This window comes from Thunnus thynnus, chromosome 16 (genome assembly GCF_963924715.1).
Source record: "Thunnus thynnus chromosome 16, fThuThy2.1, whole genome shotgun sequence".
Classification (NCBI taxonomy): domain Eukaryota; kingdom Metazoa; phylum Chordata; class Actinopteri; order Scombriformes; family Scombridae; genus Thunnus; species Thunnus thynnus.
Genome location: NC_089532.1, coordinates 8688465 through 8716389, shown reverse-complemented (window position 1 = coordinate 8716389; position 27925 = coordinate 8688465). Strand labels below are relative to the sequence as shown.

The following is a 27925-nucleotide window of genomic DNA, read 5'->3' as shown; positions in this document are numbered from 1 at the left end:
GAATGTAATTACCACTAAGCTTTGTAGCTGTACCAGCTACTCAAAGGCCACAACATACACTGAATGCCTCGATTGCCAACAAGTAAAGATGCAGGCCTTACTGAATGGGAGACTCTTGATGGACAACTATGAAGGACTGAGACAGTCAGAGGCATTAATATGCTAGTTTTCCACTTGTATCTTTTACATCTTATCTAAATACATGTGGCGACTCTTTGAATAATTGATAGCAGTGTTTTTCCTGCCTCAGTGACAGTGAAGAAGCTTATTCCTCTAAAAATAAAAAGCTCAGGTGCAGCCGTGCCTCCTGGAAAAGTAGATGGTAATGAGCAGAGATCTTGGGTGTAATAGTTCATGTGTACTATACGACTATGACAACATCTGGTGACTTGGTGCGGACAAAACAACCTGGAGCTCAACGTTCTAAGACAGAAGAGATGGTTGTTTATTTCACAAAGATGCATCCCTGCCCCTCCCCCATCACCCTGTGTGACTCCCCAGTCCCCAGTCTGTGGAATCCTTCCACTTCCTGGGAACCACCATCAGCCAGGATCTCGAGTGGGAGCTGCACATCAGTGGCCTGACCAAGAAGGCTCAACCGAGGATGTACTTCCTTAGGCAGCTGAAGAAATTCAACCTGCTAAAGCCAGTGATGGTGCACTTCTACGCCACCCTCATTGAGTCCATCTTCACCTCCTCCATCACCATCTGGTACGCTGCTGCAACTGTCAAGGACAAGAGCAGACTGCAGTGTATTATCTGCCGTCCCTCCAGGACCTGCACGCCTCCAAGACACTGAGGCAAGCAGGAAAGATCAAGGCCGAACCCTCCCACGCTGGACCAAGTTTTTGAAACTCTCCCCTCCAACAAGAGGCTGAGGTCTGTCAAGACCAAAACCTGACACCATGAGAACAGTTTCTTCCCATCTGCACCCATCCTCATCAACAAATCCTGGACCCCCACTGACACAGACTCTATCCCACCACAACACCGAGGCAAATTCCTTGTATGTGCAAACCTACATAAACATAATACAAAATCCTGATTCTGATTCAGATGACGTGTCCCTGAGGTGAACACTGGGAAGCCAAGGAAAAGCGATGTATACGTATGTTTCTGAAACCATTAGGGTGGGTGTTGTGTTATCAGCTGAAAGAATCAGGGCAAACAAAATCATTGCACTCTGCGAGGCTATGCATATCCGCATAAGAAGTAATGCCTGTTGTGAAATATTTATTGTCACTTTTTATATCTGCACAGTTTCTTGTCTCAGAACACTGCTGCAGTTGGGGTCTGAAGGCCTTGCCTCTGAGCATTTGCTGAGAACCACTGTGACGGTTACTCCTCTGCGGTGCCGTTACAATTGTGTAGTCACAGCGGTGCTGCAGGGTTTTATAGTGCTATTCTCTTTTGTTTACATTCTTATGTCTCACTGTTTACTGTAGAGCCTTTGTTGGGAGGACTTAGTGAAGGAGTTGTTGCTGTTGCTATGCATAGTCTTTAATCTTACAATAAGAACTCTAGTGTGTGTGTGTGTGTGTGTGTGTGTGTTGGGGGGTTACCAACTGTCAATGCTATGTGAAAGACTAACATGTTGAAGGCTGAAAAGGTCACTTGAACATTAAACATGAGCCGAACCCCTGTTTTAAATGTATGTCTTAAGGGTCTTTATATATCACAGTCAGGTTCATCTGCTTTCAAAAAGTAAGAATGTAAATTGCTGCTCTAGTAAGCTTAAATATAACTGTGAGGAAACAGCAATCATTCAGCATAATATCATTAGATAACCAACAGGGAGACCAAGACATCTCAAAAGTGGTCAAGAAAATGGACAGCAGTGTTATTGTACAGACCTGAGTGTGTATGTGTGTGATGTGTTTAACAAGCAGAACTATACAAATCTAACATGCTTATGGTAAGAGGACTGAAACTGCTCAAAATAGAAACATAGTCTTTAGTTCTATATTTGGGTTATCTCCAGCTATTCATTTAATGTGACATTATGTGTTGATTCCACAAAATGCTAGGAGGTTATATGTTGGAGTTGTGTTTTGATAAAGGACCACACAGTAGCTAGTGAGCCAGGCGGAAAGTCAAAAAGGCCAGACATGCTGTGTATGTTATACACTTGTCCTAATGTTTGTGCCAAATGGCTTAGCGAAATGTTAAATGAGAGGTATTATGGTAGAATAGACCCATAATGCTAAGCACTCAAGTGGGCCAGACATGATACAGTAGCTTGGGTAAATCCCTATTCCCACCACTGCCAACACTGACATTATGCAGCTTATATCTATATAGCTCGTCCGTTATGCTACCAGAGCAATTAATGACCAGAAGTCTATGTTACTACTATAGTCAATTAGGATTGAGTTGTCCTTTGATAAATTAGTATTTATTTCAATTTTAAATGATTGGTTGATTGTAGATATAGACAGCACCTAGAGAAGACACTAGAGGCTCTGATTAAACTCTTCATATGTGATCCATTTTGAAAGTGCAGTCAAGCAAGGGTGGAATTAACTTGCTCGATTTAATCATTTACCATTTGATTTTGGAATTCCCCCTGGCACAGTTATATCAATTGGTTTGTTTAACTATTGGACATATTTCTGTAAGCATTGGAAATCTTTTGTTTCCATAAAAAAATACATTATCATTGAGAAGTCATGTAGTACTTGGATCTGTTTCCTCATTGACTGTACTTTTGCTGTTTATAATGACTTCCTAGATAATTGTTTATTGAAATACAATGCCTTTAACCGGATGATCTGCTATTTTAATTATTCATGCTGTAATTGGCAAGGGCTTGGCTGTGTTCCCAGGCGTTAATCCACATTTACATGTGTACGACTTGGTTCATCCCAAATTATTGACCTCAGCAATGGTAAAACAAGGAACATTTGAAACTGAGTTTCACCTCGTTTACTCAACAAAACCAGGGACATCACATGCAGTTGCTTGCTCGGTATCACATAAGTAGAGGACTTTGATGTAGGTTAAACATAATATTTATATATTGTAAAGCTACATTCTGCAATGTAATACATCAGGGAGATGTTGCTATCGGAAAAATATGAATTTTCAGACCCAAATGTTACACAATATCTGTAAAATGTGTGAAAAAGGTTAAAAGGTCTAACAGCCTAGCTTTGTCTGACCTGAGTGCTTATTTTTATTGCTTAGAATGCAGTTTTGTATTTTGCTCCTGAATTTTCATTTGTCACTTCCTCCGGGCAGCACAGAGTGCTGGATGTTGGTACATGCACTCACTTACATTATAATGTCCTTCCCTGTCTAAATTGAATTATGTACCTATTTTGGTCCAAAAAAAAGCTTTACAATGAGAATCTCCTAAGTTCAATCAGATTTATGTCCATTACGAGCTGTGTGTGGTCATATGTCAGAGGATATGTTTCAGAGAGACTGCATTGCGATACCGATGACTGACCTTGTGATCTGATAATGTCATACAGTAAAGAACCAGGGGATGAGGCACTGCAATGTTCCTATCCAGCTGCATAGAGCATAAGATGCATTGACATGACATTGCAGCATCATGAAAACAATGTGCAGAGACCATGTTGATTGCATCAGTAAGGAAAATTAGTAAAATTCATGATATCATCCCAAAACAGATGTGGCATTTATTGATGAAAAGACAGTCCACTCATCTAGATCACAAAAAATGGTATTTTGCTCATCGTACCACGGTCGTTTCTAGTATGTAGGCATGCAGATGGATTCAGTTTAATTTGCAGCAGCAGAGATCTTGCTTTTAGATCTCTTTAGATGCTGCTCTTGCCAGGGCTCTACAGTGCGAGTACAGTATTTCACTAGCATTTGCACGTAAAAACAGATATGCCCGAACCGGAAAAAAGATTACATAGATTACATAACAAGATTACAACCTATCGTAATCTTTTGTTACAGACGCAACATATCAGCCAGATACAAGACAACTGTGATTATTAAACGTGAGCGGAATGTGAAGTGGTAACGTCACCTCAAGCCCTCAGTACAGCCACTCGCTGGTGGTTGCAAATACACTGACCACAGCTCGACCAACAGAATTGCCACAAATATATGTTTTTTTAAAACTAGCCATTTTTACTTGCATGCAAACACGTAGCGTTCCCTGTAGCTGCTTCACAATAAAAGCCTCCTGCTGGTTCACCGATCGAAAGCTTTTAATATGAAACAGCGGCCTTTGTGTCTAGTAGGCATGGACCAGTGTGTGATTTTGGTGTGATTTGTTTTTGCACAGATCCCTTAAAAGAATCAAGGAGGAGGAGGGACAAAAGAAAAAAAAACATAATAAATTATAGAAAATTTAAAAAGTATCCAGTACACAGAAAACCATCTGAAAGTACCGAATCATGTGACACATGTTATCACATCACTACCAATGATTGCAGGAACGCAGATCTTAGTGAGACAGTCTTGCAAGAGCAATACAGAAGAGGCACAAAACCCAGGTGAGTCTGGGCACAGCTACACTCATACAGACATTAAAGGTGCAATAAACAAAACATTCAGCCACCAATTTCTGTATATAAATGCTGTCAAGACTAGGGTGAGGGAAAAGACTTTATCGAAACCCACGCAAATGATGTTAAGACAGGTCATGTGATTGCAAGAATAAGTGTGTTTTTAGTCTAGATTTGAAGATTTCAAGAGAAGTAGCTTCCCTGATTGTAAGTAGTAGCTGGTTCCAGAGATAGGGAGCGTCATACACACACATTCACACACACACACACACACACACACATACACACACATAAATATTGATGTAATAAACTATTCGTTAATAAACTCTGTTTTACTTGAACATTTTTCACTGTGCTCCTAAATTTCTTTGTGTGCTCCTAAATTTGGTGAACTTTAGTTTGGTGAACTGAAACGGTGAACTTTTTAGTAAAATGTCACAGCGTTGTGTTTATCCAACTTCTGCTTTTCTACTGCTAATTTTCTACTACTACTAGAACTACTGCTACTATTCTACTACTGTTTGAGCAGATCACCCAAAGGGCGTCATTTGGCTAATGACATCAATGAGTGGGTAAGGGTTGGTTGAGTTCCTTATGGAGTCTGGTCTGGCAGACTGACAGGAGGCCTATTAACTTTTACATTCATGACTAACGCTGGTCTGTCTTGCTGCCCACTCTGCTGCAGGCTCCCACAGTCATCCAGCCAGACATGACAGCTGTGGTAGATACTGAAGCCTTTGCACTATCAGGCATCAGAAGTTGTCATGTCTGCTGGCGTACGCTTGGCTTTCACTGGGATTAGTGCAGACAAGCTAAAAAAAAATTCCATATGGCACAATGAGGCCAACATACCACCACACCAAGACCTCTGGCCCCAAGTCTGGTGGGTCATAGTTGGGGTGATTCACTAGTGAGAGTGGCAGCGCCTCCAGCCATGCGTCTAATGAATATTAAAATAATAAATTTAGGAATGAAGAGATATGACGCATGCTGTATACCTCCTCTTGACTATTATCCAGATAGACAGTTTACATCTCGCAGAAAGTTTCTTAAATGTCACATATTTATTATGTCATGGTTGCAAAGCCATGCCAAGCTTTTGCTGGCATTTAAATTTAAGTTCAGTGAAAAGGTTGTGGATGATGGCATGGTTTAGAGGTGAACATATTGTCCTTGCCATGATAGTAAAATGTCACTTTGATTTGGAGAAATACTGTAACAACAGTCAACAATGGTTGAGTGATGATTTCAGCAAAATACAGAGTATATATATAGCACAACAATTTCATAAAACACTGGAAGAAACATTACAGCGCAGTAGGTTGTAGGACCTGGGTCAAGTACTGTTGGCAAATAGTCGGCATTTGTTAATCTCCTTGGTGTAGCAGATGGATGGGGTTTATCCACAGGGCTGGGAAGGGTTGTGCCTTTGAAAGAAACTGACAACAGTGCTGGAATATGTTGCAGTAGTTGCCTGAATCAAAGTACATCAAGCCAGTTAACCAAGACAGACTCAAAATACTCTGAAGCAACATGTCAGGCTAAAATAATACTGTTTTAATTTTTGGCTTTATCAGCATCACACATCAAAAATTACTGTACAGATGAATGCCTCAAAGTTCTCATTGTTAGGTTGTTTCTTATTCCTCAAATACATTGCATGACATGAGTTTGCAGTGATTCTTGGAAGAAGTCTTATTTGTGCCCTTATGAACCAGTGTATGTCTGCAGGCAGGCTGCATCTATTTGTGACTCAAATCCACTGTTGAATATTTATCACTCAGATGTGCTTTCATGTTTTATTTTAATGTGCTGAAGTGTCTGAGCGTATTACTCGGCTGACTGTGGATCTTATCTCGGTCTCGTAATTGAAACTTGAACAAGATGAACATGTATTCTTCAAAGTCTTAATGAAATTGATCCAAAATAGTTTCCTCAAATCAGCTGTACAAATCATTTGGAGTGGACTAAACAAGGGAGAGGTCAGAACCGCTGACATTTAGCTTTCAGCTGGGGTTCTTCTCTGGAGTCATCCTACCAGAAAAATTGATTTAAAGTGCCAGACATTTTACATGGATGACATGAAACACAGACAGACCCACACAGGTTCAACCTTTGACAAGTAAAAGATAGCTTCTTGGCTTGACTTTTGGCATTGCTCTGTGTGGCTTGACTTTTTATTGATAGATTCCCACAGTTTTGTCATAAGAAATTGGTGGTGGGTGGTGGTAGAGGGAGGAGGGGTTGGTAAAAGTTTATTAAAAAAGAAGTATTTTTATGTGTTTACTGGTAAAGGCTCAAATGTAGCTAAAATGTTAACTGAATTTCCAGAAAATCTGCTAAAGACAATCAAAATTAATGCATGTTTCCATCCACTGCCGGTGTGTGAATATTTGGAGTTGGGTCATCGAGATAAACCACTGGTGAGACTAATTTTCCAGTCAGGGGCCAGTGAACCATTGTAGAAAAAGAGAGTGAATCAAGATGACTTAAGAGTGCCAGTAAAACCTCAGACGGTGAAAAACAATGTAGAAAACATGATGGAAATATGGTATTTTTGTTTGTTTCATATTAATTTGAGGAACGTTATAGTCTCCTCATCTCTCAACACAATGTTTTTGTCTGCTTCCATCTTTCATCTCGTCAGTGGATTGGAAGCCTCAGTGGATGTTTAAGTCACATGCTTCATCATCCATGCCGTACTTCATGATTTATTCACTATGTTGGTTTCCTTTGCTTTCATCGATAACCAACTTGTCCACCTCAGCGACCTCGGTTTTGTGACATTATGGAAAATTTTCTTTTCTATTTGATATGTCCTTTGGAGAAGACAGAGTAAATCCACTGCACTTCAAATTAACCTAATGGTTAACCACATGGTGTTATTTAGTAAGGAGAAATTATGTTATTAATAAAAATTCTAATTAATATTCAAATTTAATGTGAAAAACATGTTGAAAAAACACATCTGCACTCCCTGTATGAGCATGTAATAATCTTACATTTGATATCTGAAAGACCGACAATCTCTGAAAGACAAAAATCATTTGCCAATGGATGTAGAATTAATATAAAGAAGCTTCTGTCTGACTTGTCTTTTTTTTTTGTTCTTTTGAAAGTGGGACCTGTCTCTTCTCTTTCTCTTTTCCATGTTAATTGCACCTGGAGGACCTTATCAGATCTTTGCTGACGTCCTCCAAGGGACCTTATTTGCTTCTCCTCCAAAAAATACGCACAATGTCCATCATGTGTTTTCTGTATATTTCATGGCAAAACCCTTTGCTGAACAGTTCTGGTAATTCTACAGTTACCTAATGCAAATAAATCTGTTTTTAGAGATTTTAGAATGGTCCGCCTTATGTTCACAGATGTAACTCTTTCAAAAAAAATCCTCCAAGGAGCTAAAAAAATGATCCCATCCTACAAAAAATACATTTTGAGACTTGTTATAGTCGATATACTGTATTTTGTTGAGAGAATAAATTTAAGAAAAACTAGATTTTAAGAATTTATAACTAGACTTTCATTATGAGACTGATATAGTATCTACAGTGTTTGCAGGTCTTTGTTTATGTTTAGGCATTTATTGTCCTGCCAATTTTGCTTTTTACCCACTAGCATGCCCCAGAACACCTAAGCAGAAATAATGTAGAAATCCCAGCTGTTGTATAAATATTTTCCATTTTGTGATCATCAGACTGAATCCTATTTTTGCCCCCTTTTCCCACTTTTTCCCAAAGGACAGTTTTTGGACCTTTGCCACTTATGAAAACTGTTCCGGTAGATGTAATCCCCCACTTACAATTTTCATGCAGCTGTGTAATATGATTAGGTTTGACTTTTATTGTGTCCATCAACATATAATTACTCTTAAACTGCTGTTCAAACAATGGCAGCTTGGTCTCCATCTTAAACCACCTTATATGTAGCACTCTTACTCAGATTCTGGGCTCCCATTGAGACAATCCCTGACAGTTCAGCTGATAAAATCAGTTACACACTGCATAACCTCGATGTTAACATCTGAACAACATCTGTGGTACTCAGCTTCAGTGTATGAGCTAATGATGCCCAATGGAGAGCGTGCACTGTGAAATACAGAATTATTTTCAGCTTCGCTGGCAAATCTGGCATCCGTGTCAGTCCCACACATGCTTGCCAGATTTCAAACAACCATGGAAATCCGCTCTGAGCCCCACAGAAAGGAGTCATATATTTGACTCTTTGCCATATCTTTGATGTCTTTTTTCAAATAGGGAGATACCCAGTGGCATAATTTCTCTGAGTCCTCTCTGTTGGAGTGCGTTATAGTTTATTTTAAAACAAGTGACTGTAATAGTTTTAGTTTAAAAACATTGTTTCTTGCCAGTATATCAAGTTATTGTACTGTACTTACAAATTGAATTAAGTATTTAGGAACATCTAAGCTATTCTTAACATCTGCCTCTCCCCCAAAAAAATCTTACTATGATAATTGATTTGTGTTAATATATTAATTTAAGCTTGTTTTGTCACACAAATATAAACAGCCACTCATTCATGCCTGTAAAATCTACAATCAATTGTGTCCATCCTAGTCTGAGCTGCGGCGTTTATTTGGCCGGTCTGTTTTTTGGCCTCTCTCCCTGCTTTGGCTGGAGTCAAATCAATAATTAGCCAGCCTCATCTGCTTAGGTGAAATTAAATGGATGAACGACTAGAAGAAAGACAAGGAAATAAACTGTGTTCAGCTGGGGTACATGTTAATGAAAAACCCAAACTGCTTTTCTAAGTTTAGGATGCCAAGAAAATGCAGTTTTTTTTAAAGAGGAAAGACATTAAGTTGACTCTCTGGTCAAGGTAGGGCTGAACGGTTTTGGTCAAAATGAGAATCACAATTTTTTTCCACTCAGAATTGAGATCAAGATTTTCTCCCACTGTCTCAATGCGGTAGGTGAGACAGTCCCATAAGGGGCTTATATCAGTACAAACGTAGGTTATTTTTTAACTAATTTGCCTTTTGTGCAGCAATAGGTAACGAATGACAGTAACATTTTAACTACAAAGGTGGCTCACAAATCATTGAGACGGTGTTTCCTACTACGCACATGAAAAATGTTTGTGTGTGATAAACAACCTCTGCATGGTTCTGATGGCTATTGTTTTATATCAACTCTCTACAGGTTTGTGCAGAGGGAACATAAAAAGGAGGATGTGGGTGTTCTAGTTAAAGTTGAGATAGAAATGCAGAGTGTGCATTTCTATGAGGAATGACAGGAAGCTGTATGACAGGTATTGTAACTGCCAGCCCTGCAGGATGGAAAGAGCAAATAATTTCCTTCATGACCTTTGCTGTAGCCAAAGTTGACATTTGACCTTCCTTTAGGGTTTTTTTAATTATATGTTGACAGTAAGACAAATAAACACATGATGATTCAATCTATGTGTTTCTCATTTATAAATATGTTGATACACATTCCCCACTTGATACCATAAGTGTAACCATGACAATTAATCTTGCTTTATATTCGTAACGCATTCAGTCAATTTAATTTATCATACTGTGCACTAAAACATGGTTCTATGTCAATGCTGAACATATCTGAAAATAAATTTTCCTATGTGATCTTTCACATAGGAAAGATCTGTGGGGAGTGTGATAGCATATGGTGTTACGAGCAGGATGCAAACCTTTGCAGTCAGTGCACGGCCAATTTCAGCTGTAAGCAAACTGATTCAACCACCCGGGTCATTTAGATCTCTCCACACATAATTACACTGCCAAATGCGTCTGAGAGGATCAAAGGACCACAGCTGAGTTTGCATTTAAACAGGGCTTTTGTCTGCTACAGTAGCTGATTGTGAAATTGTGTATGACAATATTTTTATTTTGCCAAATTGTTGATTATCTCAAACCTATTGCATTAACACAGTTGCAATTTCATTAATTCTAGATGATAAGTTTAAAATTAGAAACATTTTTTACTCATGTTGGTAAACCGCAATACCTGTTAAGTGGTTTGAGTATGTACTCCTAGTATTCCTCTAAGATGTTAGCTTGGGGAGTGAACAGTCTACCAGGGAAAAGTGGATGATTTGGTGTCAGTGGTCTCATACTGTAATTTAATTGGTTAGGATTAAGAAAACTTGCTATAATATGATGGCATATTTGAGGCAATGTCAGATGAGGATCTTTTGCCAATAAATGTAACAAACAGTATTTTATTATTAAAGTCTTCTTTAATAATATTCCAACAAATGCTAATACCTAAATCAACAAAATAGGTCCGTGCAGTAAGTATTTTCTAATCTGCTTCCACTATGGTTATGGTATATTTAAGTAATAAAAAAGTACTACTACTAATTTTCACATTGTGATTTTCACAATTCAGGAAGAAATTTCATAGAAATTAATTGATAAAAGCCAGTCGTGTAAATTTCAGAGAGGGTGGTCCCAGCTCATTGTGTGCCAGATACCTTGTAACACATCACTATCTCCTCATATCTGTCACACATCATTGATTAATTATTTGATAAAAACATTAGTCACGACTTTGGTCTTCGATTTATTTAATTCTGTTTCCAACATGCAATCCGTGCAGCATGAACTGCTGCCCATCTTTACAAGTTCACCACTCAGCTTTTCTCCTTGCTACTGCCTTGTCTCATCTCTTCTGCACCTTGTCATGGCCTTTATTTCACCTCTGGAGGATAATGGCCTGTATATGAACCTCCTATTTTTGTTATCCACATTCAGTAAATGCAAAGTCTTAATTTAGAACCTAGAGAATGGGATCTATGACATAATGCAGTATAATGCCCCTTTTCATGCATCACGAAGCAAATGGAGGCATCTGACTGTGCGAAGTGGTAGGCTGACAGTGTGACAATAGTGAGGAAATAATGGAGAAAAGACATGATGCATTGAGAAAGAGAGAAAGATAAAGGCAAACAAGGAAGATAAATGTGGGACAAAAGAGATAAGAAAACTAAGGTTTATGAATCAGAGATCTAAACTACTTACCTTTCGGCGAAATTCGCCGTTTTAAGGTCAAAATAGGTCACCTACGAGATTCGTGTAGACCCGAGGAGGATTGGTTAATTTTAACTTCAGAAATACAAATCCTTGGTTTGGAGCACAGAATTCCAATTATGTGGTTTGGAGCCTTCTACTCATGTAAACCCCGAGAACCTCTAATGCACGTCTTAAAGGGCATCTCGTGCGTGACCATGACAACAGCAAAACAACAATCAACAACGTTTTGATTTCTACAAACGCTAAGTCGGTGGTTTTCATGGCGCTGTTCATCTGTTTACCTCAAACCTCACACCAGGATACGGGTAAGATGAAGCATTACGCGGCAACAACGGACACCAATTAGTTTATTTGATCCGTATTTTAAACAACAGAATATTATGGTAGTACACTGTTGTTTCCTCCTTGGTAATAGCATTATTTTTTTCATAGTTTTATTATGGTAAACAAAGACATTTATGTTACCTGTCATATGTAATCATGCATATAGACTAGATGTAAGCTTTTTATGAATTTTACCAAATACATGCGTGATAGTGGAAGAGTGTTAATAAAGAAGCTACCATAAGCAGATTTCCAATGTACTTTCTTATCTTGTTTTTGTCTTGTTGATGTATTCAGATTTATTGATTCCTTTCATGTGTTTTATTCGGGGTTGTTTTACCCCATAATGGCTGTTAGAATTAGCTTTCGGGTAGATGCAAATATACTTAAAAGTAACTAGAAACGAGCATGTAAAACGAATATGTTTCAAAATTTTCTCCCAGATGGGCAAGCCCCCGGTCCTGCCCTTTTTCTCGCAGTTTTTCACAGATTTTCCTCTTTGCATCCCTGATGAATAAGGACAGCTAAAGACAGGCAGTAATGAAGTGGTGATTTAAGAAAGGGGTAGCACGTGATGACAAAAAGGCTGGACTGGGGGGAGATTTTCAATCAAGAAAACGATCTAGGGGCCATTGAACCCTGACATTCCTCTTAGAGAGTGAGGGCCAGATTTGGATTAGCTTTCGACCAGAAACAGTCTTCTCCACAATGATGTGACCAAGGAGGACATGTATCCAATTAAATGAATAAATTCCACCAGTTTTTATGTGTCTAAAGCTAGATTATCTGATAAAGTTCTTGTGGTGATCTGTGTTCGGATAGTAGCACAACTTAAGCCACTGTATGGACACCAGGGTGCATTACTGTATCACTGTTTATTTACTTTTAATAAATCCTTTTATTGTCCCCCAAATATTGATCCTGAAATTGGACCACTTTAATTACATCTTAAATTAGTCATGGAAGACTCATTTATTGCACCAATTAATTTAAATTGCATGGGGAGCCACAGTATGTACTGTGTGAATTGTATAGCCTATTGCAGGAACACAGTTTATAATTCATGATTTTAATTATTGAATTTTTTATTCCTGAGTGCTTATGCTTGATTTAATATGGTTTAAGCATTCTGCATTATTTAAGTTTATATGATATTTTTACAACATGGCCACTCAGATCTAAATGCACCTCTGGCTTCCTCTGTCAAAGCTCACTTTTACAGAGCCTTTTACGGTGATTTTATCACATGATGGAGACATCTGTGTAGTGACTAAGAGTATTCTATGAAATTGGAGATAAGACAACTAAACATAACATCAATTGAGTCTTTCTTTGATCTAAAACACACTATTTCTGATCCACATGCACCAGTTACAGAGTACATGTGTAACACATTGTATAAAACCTCTGTAGTATTTTACAAGTGAATGCTATATTTAGTTTACATGAATCATTAATAAGGCACATTGATTTAAAAATGTGGCTGTGAGGATGTTAAAACACTCGGCCAGCTGTCGGCCTCAAAGAAAGGGCCAGATATTGAGCAAAAGATCAATTCCAGTGAGTGATTATGCATATTTAATCTCCATGTCAGTTTTATTGACTTTTGAAGCATTGTGTCATTAAGAAATTTAAGATTTCTCACTGTACTATACCAAAAGCATAAGTGAAAAAACATAAAATTGATTACAATATATGAGCACTATAATACATGTTCCAGCATTTGTTGTATTGTCAAAATGAATTTTTAAGAAATCAAAGTTTTACAGCTGCACTAAGATAAGCAGGTCAACAATCTCCTCTGTCATAGAAGAGATGTCCAACACTTGAAAGTGAGACCTCTTGTGGATCTTGAACTATTTTCCAACTGGCTTTCAGGTTCACTATAGATCCTCATTCAATTCTTATGATGTCAGAGCATGCATGGCTAGCTGCAGTTAGCATCCATTAATGGATGTAATGGATGTAAGGTGGATGTCCTTGAAATGACAGAGGAGCAGACGGACTATCTGAGAGTGCAGAGGAGGAGGCAAATTGAGTTGGACAGGAGATGTTGTCATCAGCTCTGTTGGGATGTCGCCAGTTGTCAAAGTCCCCTCTCAGGTCAAAGGTCTTTTCTTCTTTTTAATTATTTCTATGCACTGTGATGTGCTGTTTCTCTAGTCAAGTGATTCTGTGCTCTGCATGTTTTTTTTCCCATGGATAGTTTCAAAAAGCAAAATGACCAGAGGGTATTTTCTTACCTGACTGAACCAATTTACTTGTTTTTCACACTGTGTAGAATGACCTCATACTGGGGCCCCATGATCTTATGTTACATGATTGACAGCTGCCCTTGCCCTGCGTTGTGTCTCACCAGAGGATCAGTGGATGTTGTGGCCTTGTGAGGGGTGAGTTGCCATAATGCAGCCCAGAGACGGGGTGAGCTGGCTGCCGCGTCTCAGGGGATCACAACACGGTCACACAAGAGAAATTACTGGGGTGAGGGGCAGATGAAATGATTTCAGCACCTCTGAATTAAACATGGTCCAGAGAATACAAACAATCCACAGGCTGCCTCAGTACAAATGCAGAAATATTCACAGAGCCTTTTACAACTAAGGAATACACGGTCTTTCTAGGTGTGAATTGTGTTGAATGTTAAAGGGGGGGAAGTATTTGTTCTCAGCGCCACTGAATTAAACATGCTTCACAGAATGGGCACAATCTACAGGCCTCCCCATCACAAAAAAGCACACTGCCATCCAAAGGGATAATACACACAGGATTTCCATGCATGTAATTTAACTGAAATTTAAAGGGGATGATTCTCTATTTGATCTCTGAACTGCTGAATTAAACATGCTCCAAAGACCAGGGACAATCCAGAAGCTGTAGGGTGCTTTTTTCCAATTTTGAATTGTGCTGTATTATATATATTTTATATATTTTTTTCAAGCTGAGGGCTTTCTGGAGACTAAAGTTTTCTGCATCTAAATCTGGGCGTTGTGGCATGTGTTTTCAGCTAATGTTTAAAATCCCCATCAGATTTGCAAGATTTAGTGCTGCAAACAAAAGATTTGGTCCGTGCCTCCTGTCTGCACTCTTAATCTTCTTTAGAGTTTCACTCGTGTCCCTTTTTAATCTGGACCCCTGGCCGGTTTCCCTCATTGACATGATCTTTAATTTTTTTGCTGCGTGCCAGAAGACAACAATATTATTTTTAATTTGAAGTGAGGGTTTGTTAATTATCAGTGAACCATCTTTCAGTGTGAGAAACCTGTTCGCATTTAATTCTTTTCTGTCTGCCTGCCATTCAGAATGAGAGCTTGATGAATCTTCTATGCAGTGATGCTGGTCTTTTGTCTCCGTCAGCTGTGAGATATTTGCTCGGTGACTGAAGGGATAGAAAGTGGGAGCAGAGCTGTGTATTGCAGACCTTGCTTATGCAGTTCAAACAAGACCCGGTATTTTATATGCAGTGTGTATCTGACTGACAGCGTGCATGTCAGCAGTGCGACCCTTCTCATCAAACCCTCATTTGGGACTTGTCGAAATCCACTTACCACTCAGACATGAATGGTTAAGCTCTTCCACTGATCCTCTTCTTCTCTTTAGGGGGGCCCGGGGCTGTCTATCTAGACTGGGCCCTTAGGTGCTCTGGAACAGCATTCCCTCTCTCTCACACTCTCACACATTTTTCATTGGTTTATTACATTTCACTGCTGTCACGTGAAACTCTTGCTACCCTATTACACCGATTTTCATATTTTTACTTGCATTGGTTTTGACGTTTTTGTACCACTTGAGCTAATCAATCATTGAGCTAAGAAAATGCTTCTTTGTTACTTTCTAAAACATAATATATACAGTGTTTTCACCCAACAACAGCTTTCTAAATGGTACACTGCATTTTGTCAGTTTTTTTTATATATTTTGGTCTCTTAACACTCAACCCACAATACATTTGTCAGATCATAGGCAGTTTGATATCAGCATACATTTTAGTGTAATCATTTTTGTGTAAATATAATATTAATGTGTGATATACATGTTTACATAATAACATATAGGTAACATTTTTCAGATTTTTATTTCTGTGACGATTAACTAATCAAATAATAACGTATTCTTTTGTAACACACAGTCAACAAATACTCGTGTCACGACAAGGTTTTGCCGCAGAACCTGCAAAATTCAATTCAGTTGAAATTTTCCATGTGAAGTGATACTGCGGCTATTGATAGGCGCCAGTCCTTCCACAGACACAGAATCGTGTCTGTCACTCTCTTGAGCACAGATTGATCTCTGCGGGGATCAAAGCTTAGATGAATGAATTGACGGTGATAGGAAAGGAGCTGGCTGACGGGGAGGAACGGCGTCCATCTCTGGCCCCCCCTGTGCACCGAGGTGACGAGCAGCCCGCCGCTGTGTAGCCAGGCGGAAAACTGCCCTTTCTGGCATGAGCTGCCCTTTGGCACCGTACGCAGAACGTAGACCTTCGCCATCTCTACCTTCCATCTGCAGCTCAACATAATCTGCAGCCTCCTGCCTCAGATCTGACACTGACATTGTTACCTCCTGCTGCTACTGCTGCTCCTCCTGCTGCTCTGGAGTCAGTGGTCAGTTATTAGGATTAAAGACAGTAAGGTTATGATTAGACAGAGGGCTTTTAAATCCACGCTTAATCTCACTGACTAATATGAGGACCAAACAAGGTCACCGCCCTGATACTTAAGGATATGTAAAGATGCCTTTGTTGACATGTAGACACACTCCAGCAGGGAGCAGAGCAGGACAATCCCATTGCTGCTTCCTCCTTCTACTGTAGCACTCTGATTGCACATTGACTAGTATTCAGTCGTCCATTAGTACACTGAGAATTTCTTGACATCACTACTCTTTGTTTAGGTTGACAAGAAACATTTAGTTTCTACTCAAATGTGCCCAGTTTACTTGGCTTTTCAACTGGCCCTCAGCCTTCTTTCATTGGCACATCAGTAAGCACTTGAAAGCTGTTGAGCATTACTATTTGCTGCCATCTGCTGGTGGAGAGACTGCTAGTGTACAGAAAGATTGTATGGTACCTCAGCCTATTTAACATTTTGAAAGGTTTGTTTGGGCTAATCTATAATAGACATGTTTGTTTGTTATATTTTATTCTATTTTAATGTTGATTAGTTGCGTTTATGAAAAATTGATGTGAAAGATGTGAGCACACAGACTTTGTATGCCATCTAAAGTGTAATCTACCTCGTTGCCAGTGTTAAGTATTTACGTTAACCTGCTTGGCTACCAGGATGCTCTTTTGTATGCCCACGTTTGTGTCATACATTCACGTTCATCAGGTCATGTTATACTATTTCTCTTATCTAGTATCAATCACTCATTGATAAATCAACTTGATTGACATATTTTTAAGAGCTGCCATTTATTTTTCCCAGACTATGTTCCAGTAGAAGCCTCTGGAACTGCATTTGGGATTAAAAAACTGTTTCAAGTACCAAACCAATGGGATTCCTTAAAGAAGGTTAGCTTTTTCTTCAGGATGACCCTCCAAAACTATCCAATGGTAGGGAAACTTTAAGGGTACCCTGTGGAGTTTTGACCACTAGTAGAGCTATGGAGTTATGTTTTTACACTCGATACACTTTCCTGCCACCGATTTAATTATGTTCCACTGATCGACAGCTGATGGCCGTAATATGAAGAAGCTGTATGTGCCCGCAACGTTAATGAAGGAGACTCCAAGATGTAAAATATAACCTGACGCGCCAGATGGTTCGTTAACACAACCATCTGAGAAGTCGTCCTTGGAAACTGTTTGGAAAAGGGCAGGTACTTTCAAAAAGTACTTGGCAGGTGATTGGATGAACCATATGTCCAGCACCATCTTACCCTTGCGAGGCAGCTGGATTTGCGAGATCACGCAACAATCCTTATAGGATGCTGATTGGTCTGAACCACTGGTGGTTGGGTTGGGACACAAGCGCATAACTTGAAGCCCGACAAGATGGATTCTAATGTGATCTCATGAATCCAGCTGCCTCACAAAGTAATGTAAAATATGCATAATTTTAAAACATTAAAAAAATCTGCTCGGCAAATATTTTCTGAGGAAGGAAATGCATTCTCAATGTTTGAGCTCAGCGTGCCCTGGAATCCTACTGGTTAAAGCACATACCACATAACCACGATATCTGTGGTTCAAAGCTGCCTTACCCAGCATGTCATACCCCTCTCTCTACCCCAGTCTCTGGTCTCTCTGTACTTTCAGCTATCAAAAAAATAAAGGATATAAAAGGCCAAAATATACAGTCTTGATTCCTGATTGTATATTTTCATGGGCTGAGTGTGTGGACACTACCACAAACAATTGTGGTTGACCTTTTTTGACTATGCATTCATTTACTGTGTTTGGTAGACCCCAAGGATATACACAATGCATTTTGATGATAAACACTGTATGTAAAAATAGCTTTTATTTATTTGCAAGAAAACTCAGGCTTTCTTTCAAATTAATAAGTCATTCACAACAATCATAATGTCGCACGTGTAAGACGAGAAAAAATGTGCAAAAACATGAAGATTGAATTGCAGGTTTTATATAACTGTGGTCAGAGAGAAACCTCCATATCAGCAGAGGGAGACATAACTGGCTAATATTCAACATTTCTTATAAATCCAACTTCAGCCTGACACATCACTCTAACCTTGTTGCAGACATAAACACGCAGACTCACTCTCACACATTTAAACACAGCAGAGGTGGTGGTTTATTTGAACATGTGAGTCAGCCAGTCCCCGTGGGCCGCAGCTGGAGAGAGTAGAGCGCCCCACCCAGCAGCACCAGCGTCATATGTGGTTGCAAATCACCCAGCCTCCCCTCACCAAACTCCCTCTGATTTATGCATGTCGGACACCCCTCCCCTTCACTTCAGGATGTATTGTTCTCCACTCAGTGAACTGAGTTAAGTTTCTATACGGAGCCTTTTCACTTACAGCAGTGCGGTGGAACTGAGGAGCAACTAGTGCTGGGTAGCTACTGTTGGCAGCCAGATGCCTGTTTGTGGTGAGTGTATTTTTATGTTTGCACTGGAATGTGATCCAATGGTTGCAGCTGGTAATTTTCTGTAGATTCAGTGGGGAGAATTTCAATTTATATATCCTTTTACATTTTAAGCTTTCTCTATGGGCTTGATTTCTGTCTTACTCTGTTAAGGCTTTCATTTAGAACAAAAAGCTAAAACAAGTCAATGCTTGTTCTCACATGATCTTTTGTAACATCCCTCAATACTCTGTTTAAGAGTATTGAGTTGTTCAAGACATCCACAATAGCCTCTGATGGCACAGCCAGTGATGTTTTAGCGTAACATTGTTTGTTGAACTAAAATGTTATGGTGACATTAGATCAAAATTAAGTTAGATGGATTGACAGCTGAATGTCAAGGCTTTAACAGGTACATGTGTTTGATCAGGCTTAATAGTTTTCAACATTGGGTACATTATTTTGAATAATTACAGCAAACAGGAAAAAGCATAGACACTTTATTGTAGATAGGTTTTACTAAGTCCTGTCTGGTAAGAATGCTGCTCCGCTACATCAGCCCAGATGTGGTATTATCTGAAATATTTTTCCTGACAAACTAACTATATACAGCGCTTAAAGTTCTTAGACACCATGCCTGCTCTCAGGCATAGAGCAGTTTTAAATTCATATAATACTTAATTCAATACATTATGCACATTTCCTCCTTGACAACTTTTCAGGCTCACATATGTTTCTTGCTTTAATCCGTGTATATAGGTCAAAATGGATTCAACTTAAAGTTTACTCTACTAGGACATTTCAGAGAAATAAGTCATAGAAAATTTGTGATCTTGCTTGAACAGTCTGATACTCTTGATATAGACTTCTAATGCAAGACTTACTTACAGCATCTCTGGGTCTAAGCAGAATAAAGTGATACAAATTATTTGCTGATGTACTTTGTGACCCAGGTTTGGTTGCCTTAAATGGTTGAGACATGACAGAGGAACTGTAAAAACACTCATTAGACGCTCTGGGCCCTGGGGGCACGTGGATCTTTTGTCTGCCTATGAGATGCTCTGCGCCTGAGAAATGTGACACCACACTCTCCTTTTCAAGCCTCTGTGGTTTGATGTCTCATGCTGCAGTTTTGGCTTAGAGACCATTAATTTGGAGACAGAGGGAATATAAAGCAGACTGGAATATTTTCCCAAAACTCCCTTTTTTTTTTGTAAGAAATGTCCTCATGAAAGTGGAAATGATATTGTTTATATGATTGAATATCCAGGTCAGTTTGTTTTCCATAAGATGTGTTTACATTTATGTGTAACAGAGACGTATACATGCACCGTGTCTAATAAGCACTCAGGGCTATGCAATATCATGTGGCTGTGTTACAATAGGCTGTTTATGTGGATCAGTGGCAGTCTGGGGCAAAAGAGTGGCTGCAGCCAGGCACAGTGCAGAGCTTCTCAGTCGGCCTCAGCCTCGTTTCTTAACTGTATGTAAAGCAGCCAGATTTTCAAGCCATTTTCGACCCGAGGCCATGTCATTTACCAAATGAATGGCCCTCCTTTCTGGACAGTTGAGCCAGTTACAGTCTATCATGCCACGAGACAAGTGAGCCCACAGTATTACTTTTCACTGCAGAGGACTGTTTTCAACGGACTCATTTGCATACCCTCAGGGCATGGCACGAGTGAAGCATAATAATAATACATGAAACAGTTTATGGACATATTTGATGGCTGTTACTAAAGATTAAATACAGCTTGTGTTCATCTTTCCAGTCTCAAGTCATGACTAGGCATGATGAGGAACTGTCTTCCTACATGTTGTTTTACCAACAAAAGGATCTTTTTTTGTACTGCGTACTCTCACTGCGCTGCTGTAGTTTTCTGACAGAAGTATTTTAGTCATGGACATATCTGCAGGAAATAGTTATCAAATCTGCAACATAATTATTGATCAGATAAGATTAACAGAAATTATTTTGCAGACTTTATATTACTGTTTCTTATCTAACACAACTCTAGCACAGCTAGGAGATTGCCCACATTTATTCAGATGTTGAAATTACTTGTTTATGTGGGTTTTGCACAGTAATACACCCTCAGAAATTGTTTAATATTCTATCACCACCTTCACTGTGCTCTAAAGTAGAAAAATATGCTTTCTAAAACAACATAAGTCTGGATAAGTTACTTCTTTATTCTTCAGAGTGCTCATAAAAGCTAGATCAGATAACAAAAAACATAATTTGATGGAATCAGAGGAGCAAAAACTGACTAAAAATGTAATGCTCTTGCCAAGGAAACCAGCCCCAATGAATTGTTTTTGGTCCCACGGGTCATTAGGTCATAAAACTCAGCAAAACTAGTCTTTAAATGATTTATCTCTTACGTGTCTTCGTCCTACACTGTAAAGTGAGGTAGCACAATTGTAGGAAACTAAAGGGGGTTACATCCAAGGGTGTGTGCTCTGTGTCGGGACTCATCTGACTGAGTGATTCTGCTTCTTGTGATTTACGGTAGACTGAACTGTGGCCTCTCAAGCTGACTCCTGATGCCTCTAAGAAAGCTGAGTGAGAGTCACACGGTGCTTCCTCTGGCCAGGGGGTCAGGTTTGAGGAGGGCTGAGGACGTGGAAGGGGTCACTGGGCAGGAAGACAACAAGCTGGTGAAGACAGAGGCAATATCACAGCTGGACGTCTCTGATGCCTTTACACTCCTGGTGCTTTATCTCGATGTTTCCTGTGCTGTTTGTGTTGCTGGTGGACGTACCAAAGCTTGAAACAATAGGTTATCATGACAGTGGTCAGTGTTTACAGTGTTTGCCTGCTGTTTCGGCGTCTTGCTCAACCTCTGTGGGATGTCGTTTTCCTTCTCTGGTCCGCGGTCATATCTGTGTGAGTGTTTGAATACCTCTTTATCTCTTTCAGGATGGCTCGGTGGGGAACCTTGATGACCTGGTTCAGGAGTACTCTCAGTATTACGGCACCTCCCTCAGCGACGTGTGTGAAAGGATGGAGGAGCTACGGAAACGCAAAGTAGTGCAAGATACAGAGATGGTAAATAGTCTTATCAGTGGTTTTCTAGTCCGTTAAGACCTTGACTCATCAAATAAAATCGAATGTCTCAGCACTAAATTGTTGAGGTTCTTTCTGCTTGCCAGTTTACCACACTTGCCACACTAAGAAATAGCTCAACATTTTGGAAAATATGCTTATTCGCCCTCTGGCTGAGAGTTGGAGAAGAGGATTGCTACCACTCTCATATCTGTAGCTTCATATCATATCTGAATATGAAGCTACAGTCAGCAAACAGTTATCTTAGGTTAGTACAAAGACTGGAAACGGGGGAAGGTAACAAAAAAGTACCTGCATTAATGTTGTTTTCTAGTTGTGTTGCGTTTGCCTTCAACCTGAGGTAGCCTATAATTTGGCTCCGGAGTACAGATGAAATCATGCCTTTTTGTCACGTGGCACATTTTGCTGACGTGCCATAAATAAATGTCAAATAAATAACAAATCTTTAAAAAAGTTTTTTAAAATCAGCTAATGAAACTAATTTATGTTCAAACACTTTTGTTCGTAGCGCAGCAAACAGCAGAGATCATAAACTATGACGCATAATTAACTGGTGTTATTCCATAACGCGGCCTGGCCGATTCAGTCAGCTGAATATTATTTCTATTTCTGTGTTATGATGACACTATAATTTACTCCTCCACTTCCCCTGCCTGTGTGTTTCAGGGAAAGGTTGACTCAGTGGCCACATCACTGCAACTCCGCTCTCAGATCCAGGTGAGTGTCCGGCTCTGAGTGTGTCAGACCCCAGGAGAAGGCAGCTTCCTCTTCTGTGCGTCAGCAGACAGGCTGATAAGAGGTCATGGATTTGCCGTGTCCTCTGGTTTTTGCTTGGGATAATCATGACAAGGCACAAAGTAACATTTTACAGACCTGAGCTGGCCTTGAAAAAAATCCTAAAAAAAATCCTAAAATATGGTAAAATGTTACAAATGTTATGTGGTATTTTGTAGATTTGTTTTACATAAAGTGTAACATAATTTGTAACTACATGAATACCTGAAATTCCTCTTTTGTTATTCCTTAATTACAGGCTATTCACTGTGTACGAGCTATTTCATTAGCTATATCATTTTTCTGCAGACCTTTTAAAGGAAAGTGACATCATTTAAATTCATCTGTAGCCGGAAAAGGAGTATTTATATCCTTTTTTTTAATCTAAGATTGGAACACAACACATGCTGTAACTCAAAACTAACTTTTTAAATACAGCTCAGTGAATTGGACAATTGCCTGTGTACATATTCACATTTATACTTTTTACTTTAATCCTTTCTAGGAATCTCTTGGACTCAGCAGCACCACATCCACTCCAGAGATAGAGAGAAAGTAAGAAAAACCAACTGCTACTACTCCTTTTAGTAGTACAAGGGACTGTTATAAGTACCCATAACTATTTTAATAGATAACAAGAAAGATGACTGGAACTATATGAGGAGTTTTATCATGCCAAGATAATGTGTAATGTTGTGTTTTACAGACAACATAATTATCATTAAATACAAGTCATATCACTGTTGGGAGCTAAAACGTGATTACTCCTCCATGTATCATCTCCTTGTCAGCCTGTGGACTCGTGCGTTTCCTCTGCTTCCTGGTGCCCTCCAGTCAACTTTTTTTTTATGAAGCATTTCTGTGTCACCTCCAAACTTCCTTCCTTCCTCCCATTGTGTCCTTTGAAGGATTTCAAAGATTAGTCATATTCTGTCATTGGAAAGCTGAATTTAATTAAAGAATTTGAGTGATGACTACTGACATTGCAACATATTTATAAAGCATGTTGATTTTATTATGACTGGATCCTGAAAAATGAGCAATATCCAAGTTTTCGATGACTTTACAATTATTAGAAACAGACCAGTTTTATTGAGAACTTGGATGGGAACACAACAGACAAATCTGCTTCTATAATTTATGTATTCGAACAGGATTCACAGGAAACTTGCACTGCCCTCTAGTGGGACAAGTACATAGTAATGCTGTAGGGAACTGATGGCTACCAGCATCAGCAACAAGTAGGGTTCCTTCTTGGAGACTAAAATCATTATATTTTTATCAATATCTAATACTTTTAAATTAGTTTTGTTTACCTAAACTACTGCATATTTTGCTTGTGCATATTTTTTTGCTTCAAATCAAGATTTTTCCATTTTTTCTTTTCCCAATGAGTTTATTGTGGGAAAGTTTTCTTGTTCTCATAGTATGTGTGTGGGGTGTTTTTAATGTTATTTACTGTGGTAAATTGGAGCAAATGAACCCATTGAGATTTTAAGAGCGACACAAATAAATACAATTTGACGTTAGCAGTTTTCATGCCAAAATATTTCAAATATGTATTGTCTCCCACAGCTTTTACTGTAGAATTTCAAAGAGGGAAAAACGGTGCTAATGTCACACTCGATAACCCACAATCTGATCCACAGGTCAAATATCTTGCATGATTTATAAATTGCATCATGGTCTTCTGAAGAAAATTAAAATGTTTTTGACAGCCAGGACAGTTATTTTTATACTCAAAGAAAATATACATTTGTATGTTTAATGATTTGATGAAAAAAAATATATCCAATACTGATCAACAGTTGTTTTTTTTTAGATAGATTGCAAACAATTTGACAGCTTTGACAATTTGATAGGATACAATTCAATAACACAATATGCACAAATAATATTTGTATGAATAATTTTAGTTGTGGCCACATCAGCAGTGGACAATATCACTACTAATATCTGATATTTACAAATATATTGGCCTTATCTGGTAGCAAGCTCATACTGATCCAACACCAGCGACAAATCTCTACCGAGTGACTGAGAAAGAGACGGGCATAAACAACAAACAGTCCAGAGAGATGAAGAGAGAGACAGGCAGAAAAAGAGAGAAAGAGGGAGGGGTGAAAGTGTGCAGAGAATGCAGAGGCCACATTAGTGCTGGTGCTGCTGCAAAACCCCGGCTGGACATGAAAAAGACTCTATTGTTCCCGCGATGGCCATAGAGCACTGATCTCTGTTCATCAGCCAAGAGCAGCCAGTCTTTTTCATCTGTTTTGACTACTTTGATTTGCCTTAACTATGATGCTAGTGTCATGAGGCACAGTGCGCTTTTGTGATTTTTTTTTTTCTTTTTTTTTTTTTTTTTCTTTTTTAATCTGACGCGAGAAACGATACGATAGAAAGACATGTTAAGGGAGATGGTGGGATAGCAGGGAAAATGAAGAAAATAAGTTTGGAAAACAGGTACTGTTCTGTTCAGGGCTTTGTTTCCCCCATTTGAAGCCTTCAAATGCAGTAAATATTTTGTTTGATTTGTAGGTTTCCTGTGCACAAATCTAGCTCTGATGATGGATCAGGGGGTAAGTTGAAGTTTTTTTTTTAATGACCCTTAATTATTTGTATTATTTGTTTTTATAGTAAGTAGAATTACACTGATGTAAATTTGCTTGAGCTATAAAAGGATTGTTTTTGTTTGTAGCTGTTTTGCATAGTTTGTTTGATCCAGTATATTCGTTAATAGCAATGACATCCTTTTATGTTTGTGTTTTGAGAATGCTGTAATTTAGGGCATAACATACCAGTAATGTATACAGTATTGTTGTTTACCTCTAACATGGATATTGTAGTTTAAAATTGTGGCATTGGTGTTTTAGATTTTTCGTTTGTGTACTAACATTAAACAGAGTCATTGTCCTGTGTAGGAAAATGGGATGGAAAAAGAAAGAGCAAGTCTTTTTGGCAGAGTTTCCGAAAGTCACAGAAAGGAGTGATGCGTCAGATTTCTAAGGGTATGTTGAATCAAAAACATAAAAACCAGCTGTGCGTTAAGATTACTCATCAACATATTTCCATATTTTTTGGTCAATTCATCTCAAGACCGTAATTAACATGTTGAGAGCTGTCAGTTGTGTTTTATCCGTGTCAGCTGACACTTCTACTCTTTGCCTGACAGGTGATGACGTTGGTTTTGTGGCCAGTGAAATTACCATGAGTGATGAAGAGCGTATCCAGCTGATGATGATGGTGAAGGAGAACATGATCTCTATAGAGGAAGCCCTGGCACGGGTATGATATGTCATGTCGCTGCTATCATGTGAAAGTTCAAGCTGCTGTTTGTTTTTTCTTTTTCTTGAGTTCACCTGACACACTAATCTCAACACCAGGTAGAAATATCTGGCTGGACCTGACTGTTGAATGCTAAATATGATCCCTTAAGTTGTTCTATTGATAAAAAACACATTATTTTCAATCATCAAATTAAGGGAATTCACCAAAAACCTCATAAGCAATCAAAAAGTTTCATCTGGTTGCAACAATATCTGTTTATATATCTGAACGCATAATTAAAACCAATGTAAAAGTAATAACAAAATAACTTTATTTTTTGTGTGCCACTGTTCAAGAACAAATGCATCCTGCTCATGCAATAAACACATGAGCTGGTAGATAACAAAAAGTGTACTCTAGCTTTGCACCATGTTTAATTGGGTCGTCTTTTTTTTTTTTTTTTTCAAATCTCTGCAGCTAAAGGAGTTTGAGATACAAAACAGACAGACGTGCAGGTTCGAACCCACAGAGTGGACCGACCCCTCCAGTCCCACCAAAACTGAGTTGTTCAACTGCAACGTAAGTCTCCTAAGCTCCCAGTAAGAAGGGCATCTTAGTAGCTTTTTAATGCTGAATCACTACTTCAGGCAGTGTGTTGTGCATGAGGGCCTCTGATCTGCCGGTGCCAAGGCTGCTGAGCTGTTGACAGCGCCCCTCTCTTTCCCTCTGTCCCTGTCCCGGCAATGAACCGTGGCCCCTCTAAAGCCCTGCAGCTCAGGGCCCTCTCCCAACTGCAGGGCACTGGGTGGACTTCTATTCATTGCTGTCAAAGCGCTAACCCCCTATTGTGCTGTAGTGAGCGGGTGGATTCAGCACAGGACCCTGTTATGCAGGCCGCAGCTCTTTTATGCATGGGTGGGGTGATTAGGGGGCTCAGGTTCAGGGCACATTTTTCAGATTCGTCTGGATGGCCTGACTATTTCTCTTTGCTCTGTGTGTGTTCTCCTCTCACTTTCTCTTTCTCTGAGAGTTTGTGTGATGTCTGTGGTGAATGCAAGTCTGTAGCCTCCTTCTCTTCTTGTTTCTTAGTTAATTATAGACCATCTCTCTTACATTGAATTTCTCTTGTATTCTGTGGCTGCTAATCGGTTTCATTTTGTCTTTTGACATTTATTCTGGGACATGCTGTCCACCCACATTTTGATCAGAAAAACCTCAACGTATATGACATGATTCTTAAAATAAAATGTACCACTGACTTTCAGTCTTTCATCATTTCAAATGATGGTTAAGGTGATTTACAGGCTGCTAGCTTTTCATTTTCTCATGTATCGAAAGCCTCGTCTAACCTTTGAGCCAGAGAATATAATGGGACAGCTGTGTGCTTGGCCATCAGTACATTGCTGTGGTTTCCTGCCACAAATTCATGTCAACCTACATGCAGTTTCTATCGCAGCAGCATCTGCGGCACGTACACAGCTTACGTATCTTTCTATTTTAAGTTGACTCTGAGACTAAAAATGTTGAAATGTAGAGCAACAATTGAAAGATACTTTGAAAATTGAGTTTACACACTATATCTGAGTGTGAGTCAAAGAGAGCAAAACTGTTAGTATTGACTAATAAAGACTGTTATATCTAAAATAATAGGCCATACAGCTGCTAACAATCTAATGTGAATGGTGCAGTAGTGTTATGTTATCATAACTGCAAAAAACAAAATGAATTCTCTCTTTCCTGTCTTTCAGCCTTGTGACCTGTCAGACAATGAACAAGAAGAATCTGTGACGTTCAGGAGACTCCATAAACTGGTCAATTCAACCCGGAAGGTGAAGAAGAAGCTGATCAGAATTGACGAGTCTAAGAGGCCCGGAGCAGAGGGTACTGAAAGCACTATCAGACCTTATCTCAAAAGCCAAGAGCATTTGGCAGCAATCATAGTTTTTAAAGTCATTGTA

At 39.1% G+C, this 27925-nt stretch overlaps 1 protein-coding gene across 6 annotated transcripts in view; it reads left to right on the top strand.

The window, feature by feature from the left end:
- Window positions 1–27925, top strand: part of sash1b (SAM and SH3 domain containing 1b) — a 53959-nt gene that overhangs the window by 19088 nt on the left and 6946 nt on the right. For 4 of the 6 annotated variants that reach the window (XM_067613692.1, XM_067613691.1, XM_067613688.1 and 1 more), the window contains exons 3-10: window positions 21780–21908; window positions 22593–22643; window positions 23206–23255; window positions 25239–25279; window positions 25622–25708; window positions 25873–25985; window positions 26445–26546; window positions 27716–27848. In XM_067613692.1, the coding sequence (XP_067469793.1) occupies window positions 21864–21908; window positions 22593–22643; window positions 23206–23255; window positions 25239–25279; window positions 25622–25708; window positions 25873–25985; window positions 26445–26546; window positions 27716–27848 (622 nt within the window). In that variant the 5' untranslated portion in view covers window positions 21780–21863. Of the gene's footprint in view, window positions 1–17874; window positions 18881–18965; window positions 21572–21779; window positions 21909–22592; window positions 22644–23205; window positions 23256–25238; window positions 25280–25621; window positions 25709–25872; window positions 25986–26444; window positions 26547–27715; window positions 27849–27925 lie in introns of those variants that run through there. The other 2 variants (XM_067613694.1, XM_067613690.1) reach the window with 2 other exon arrangements.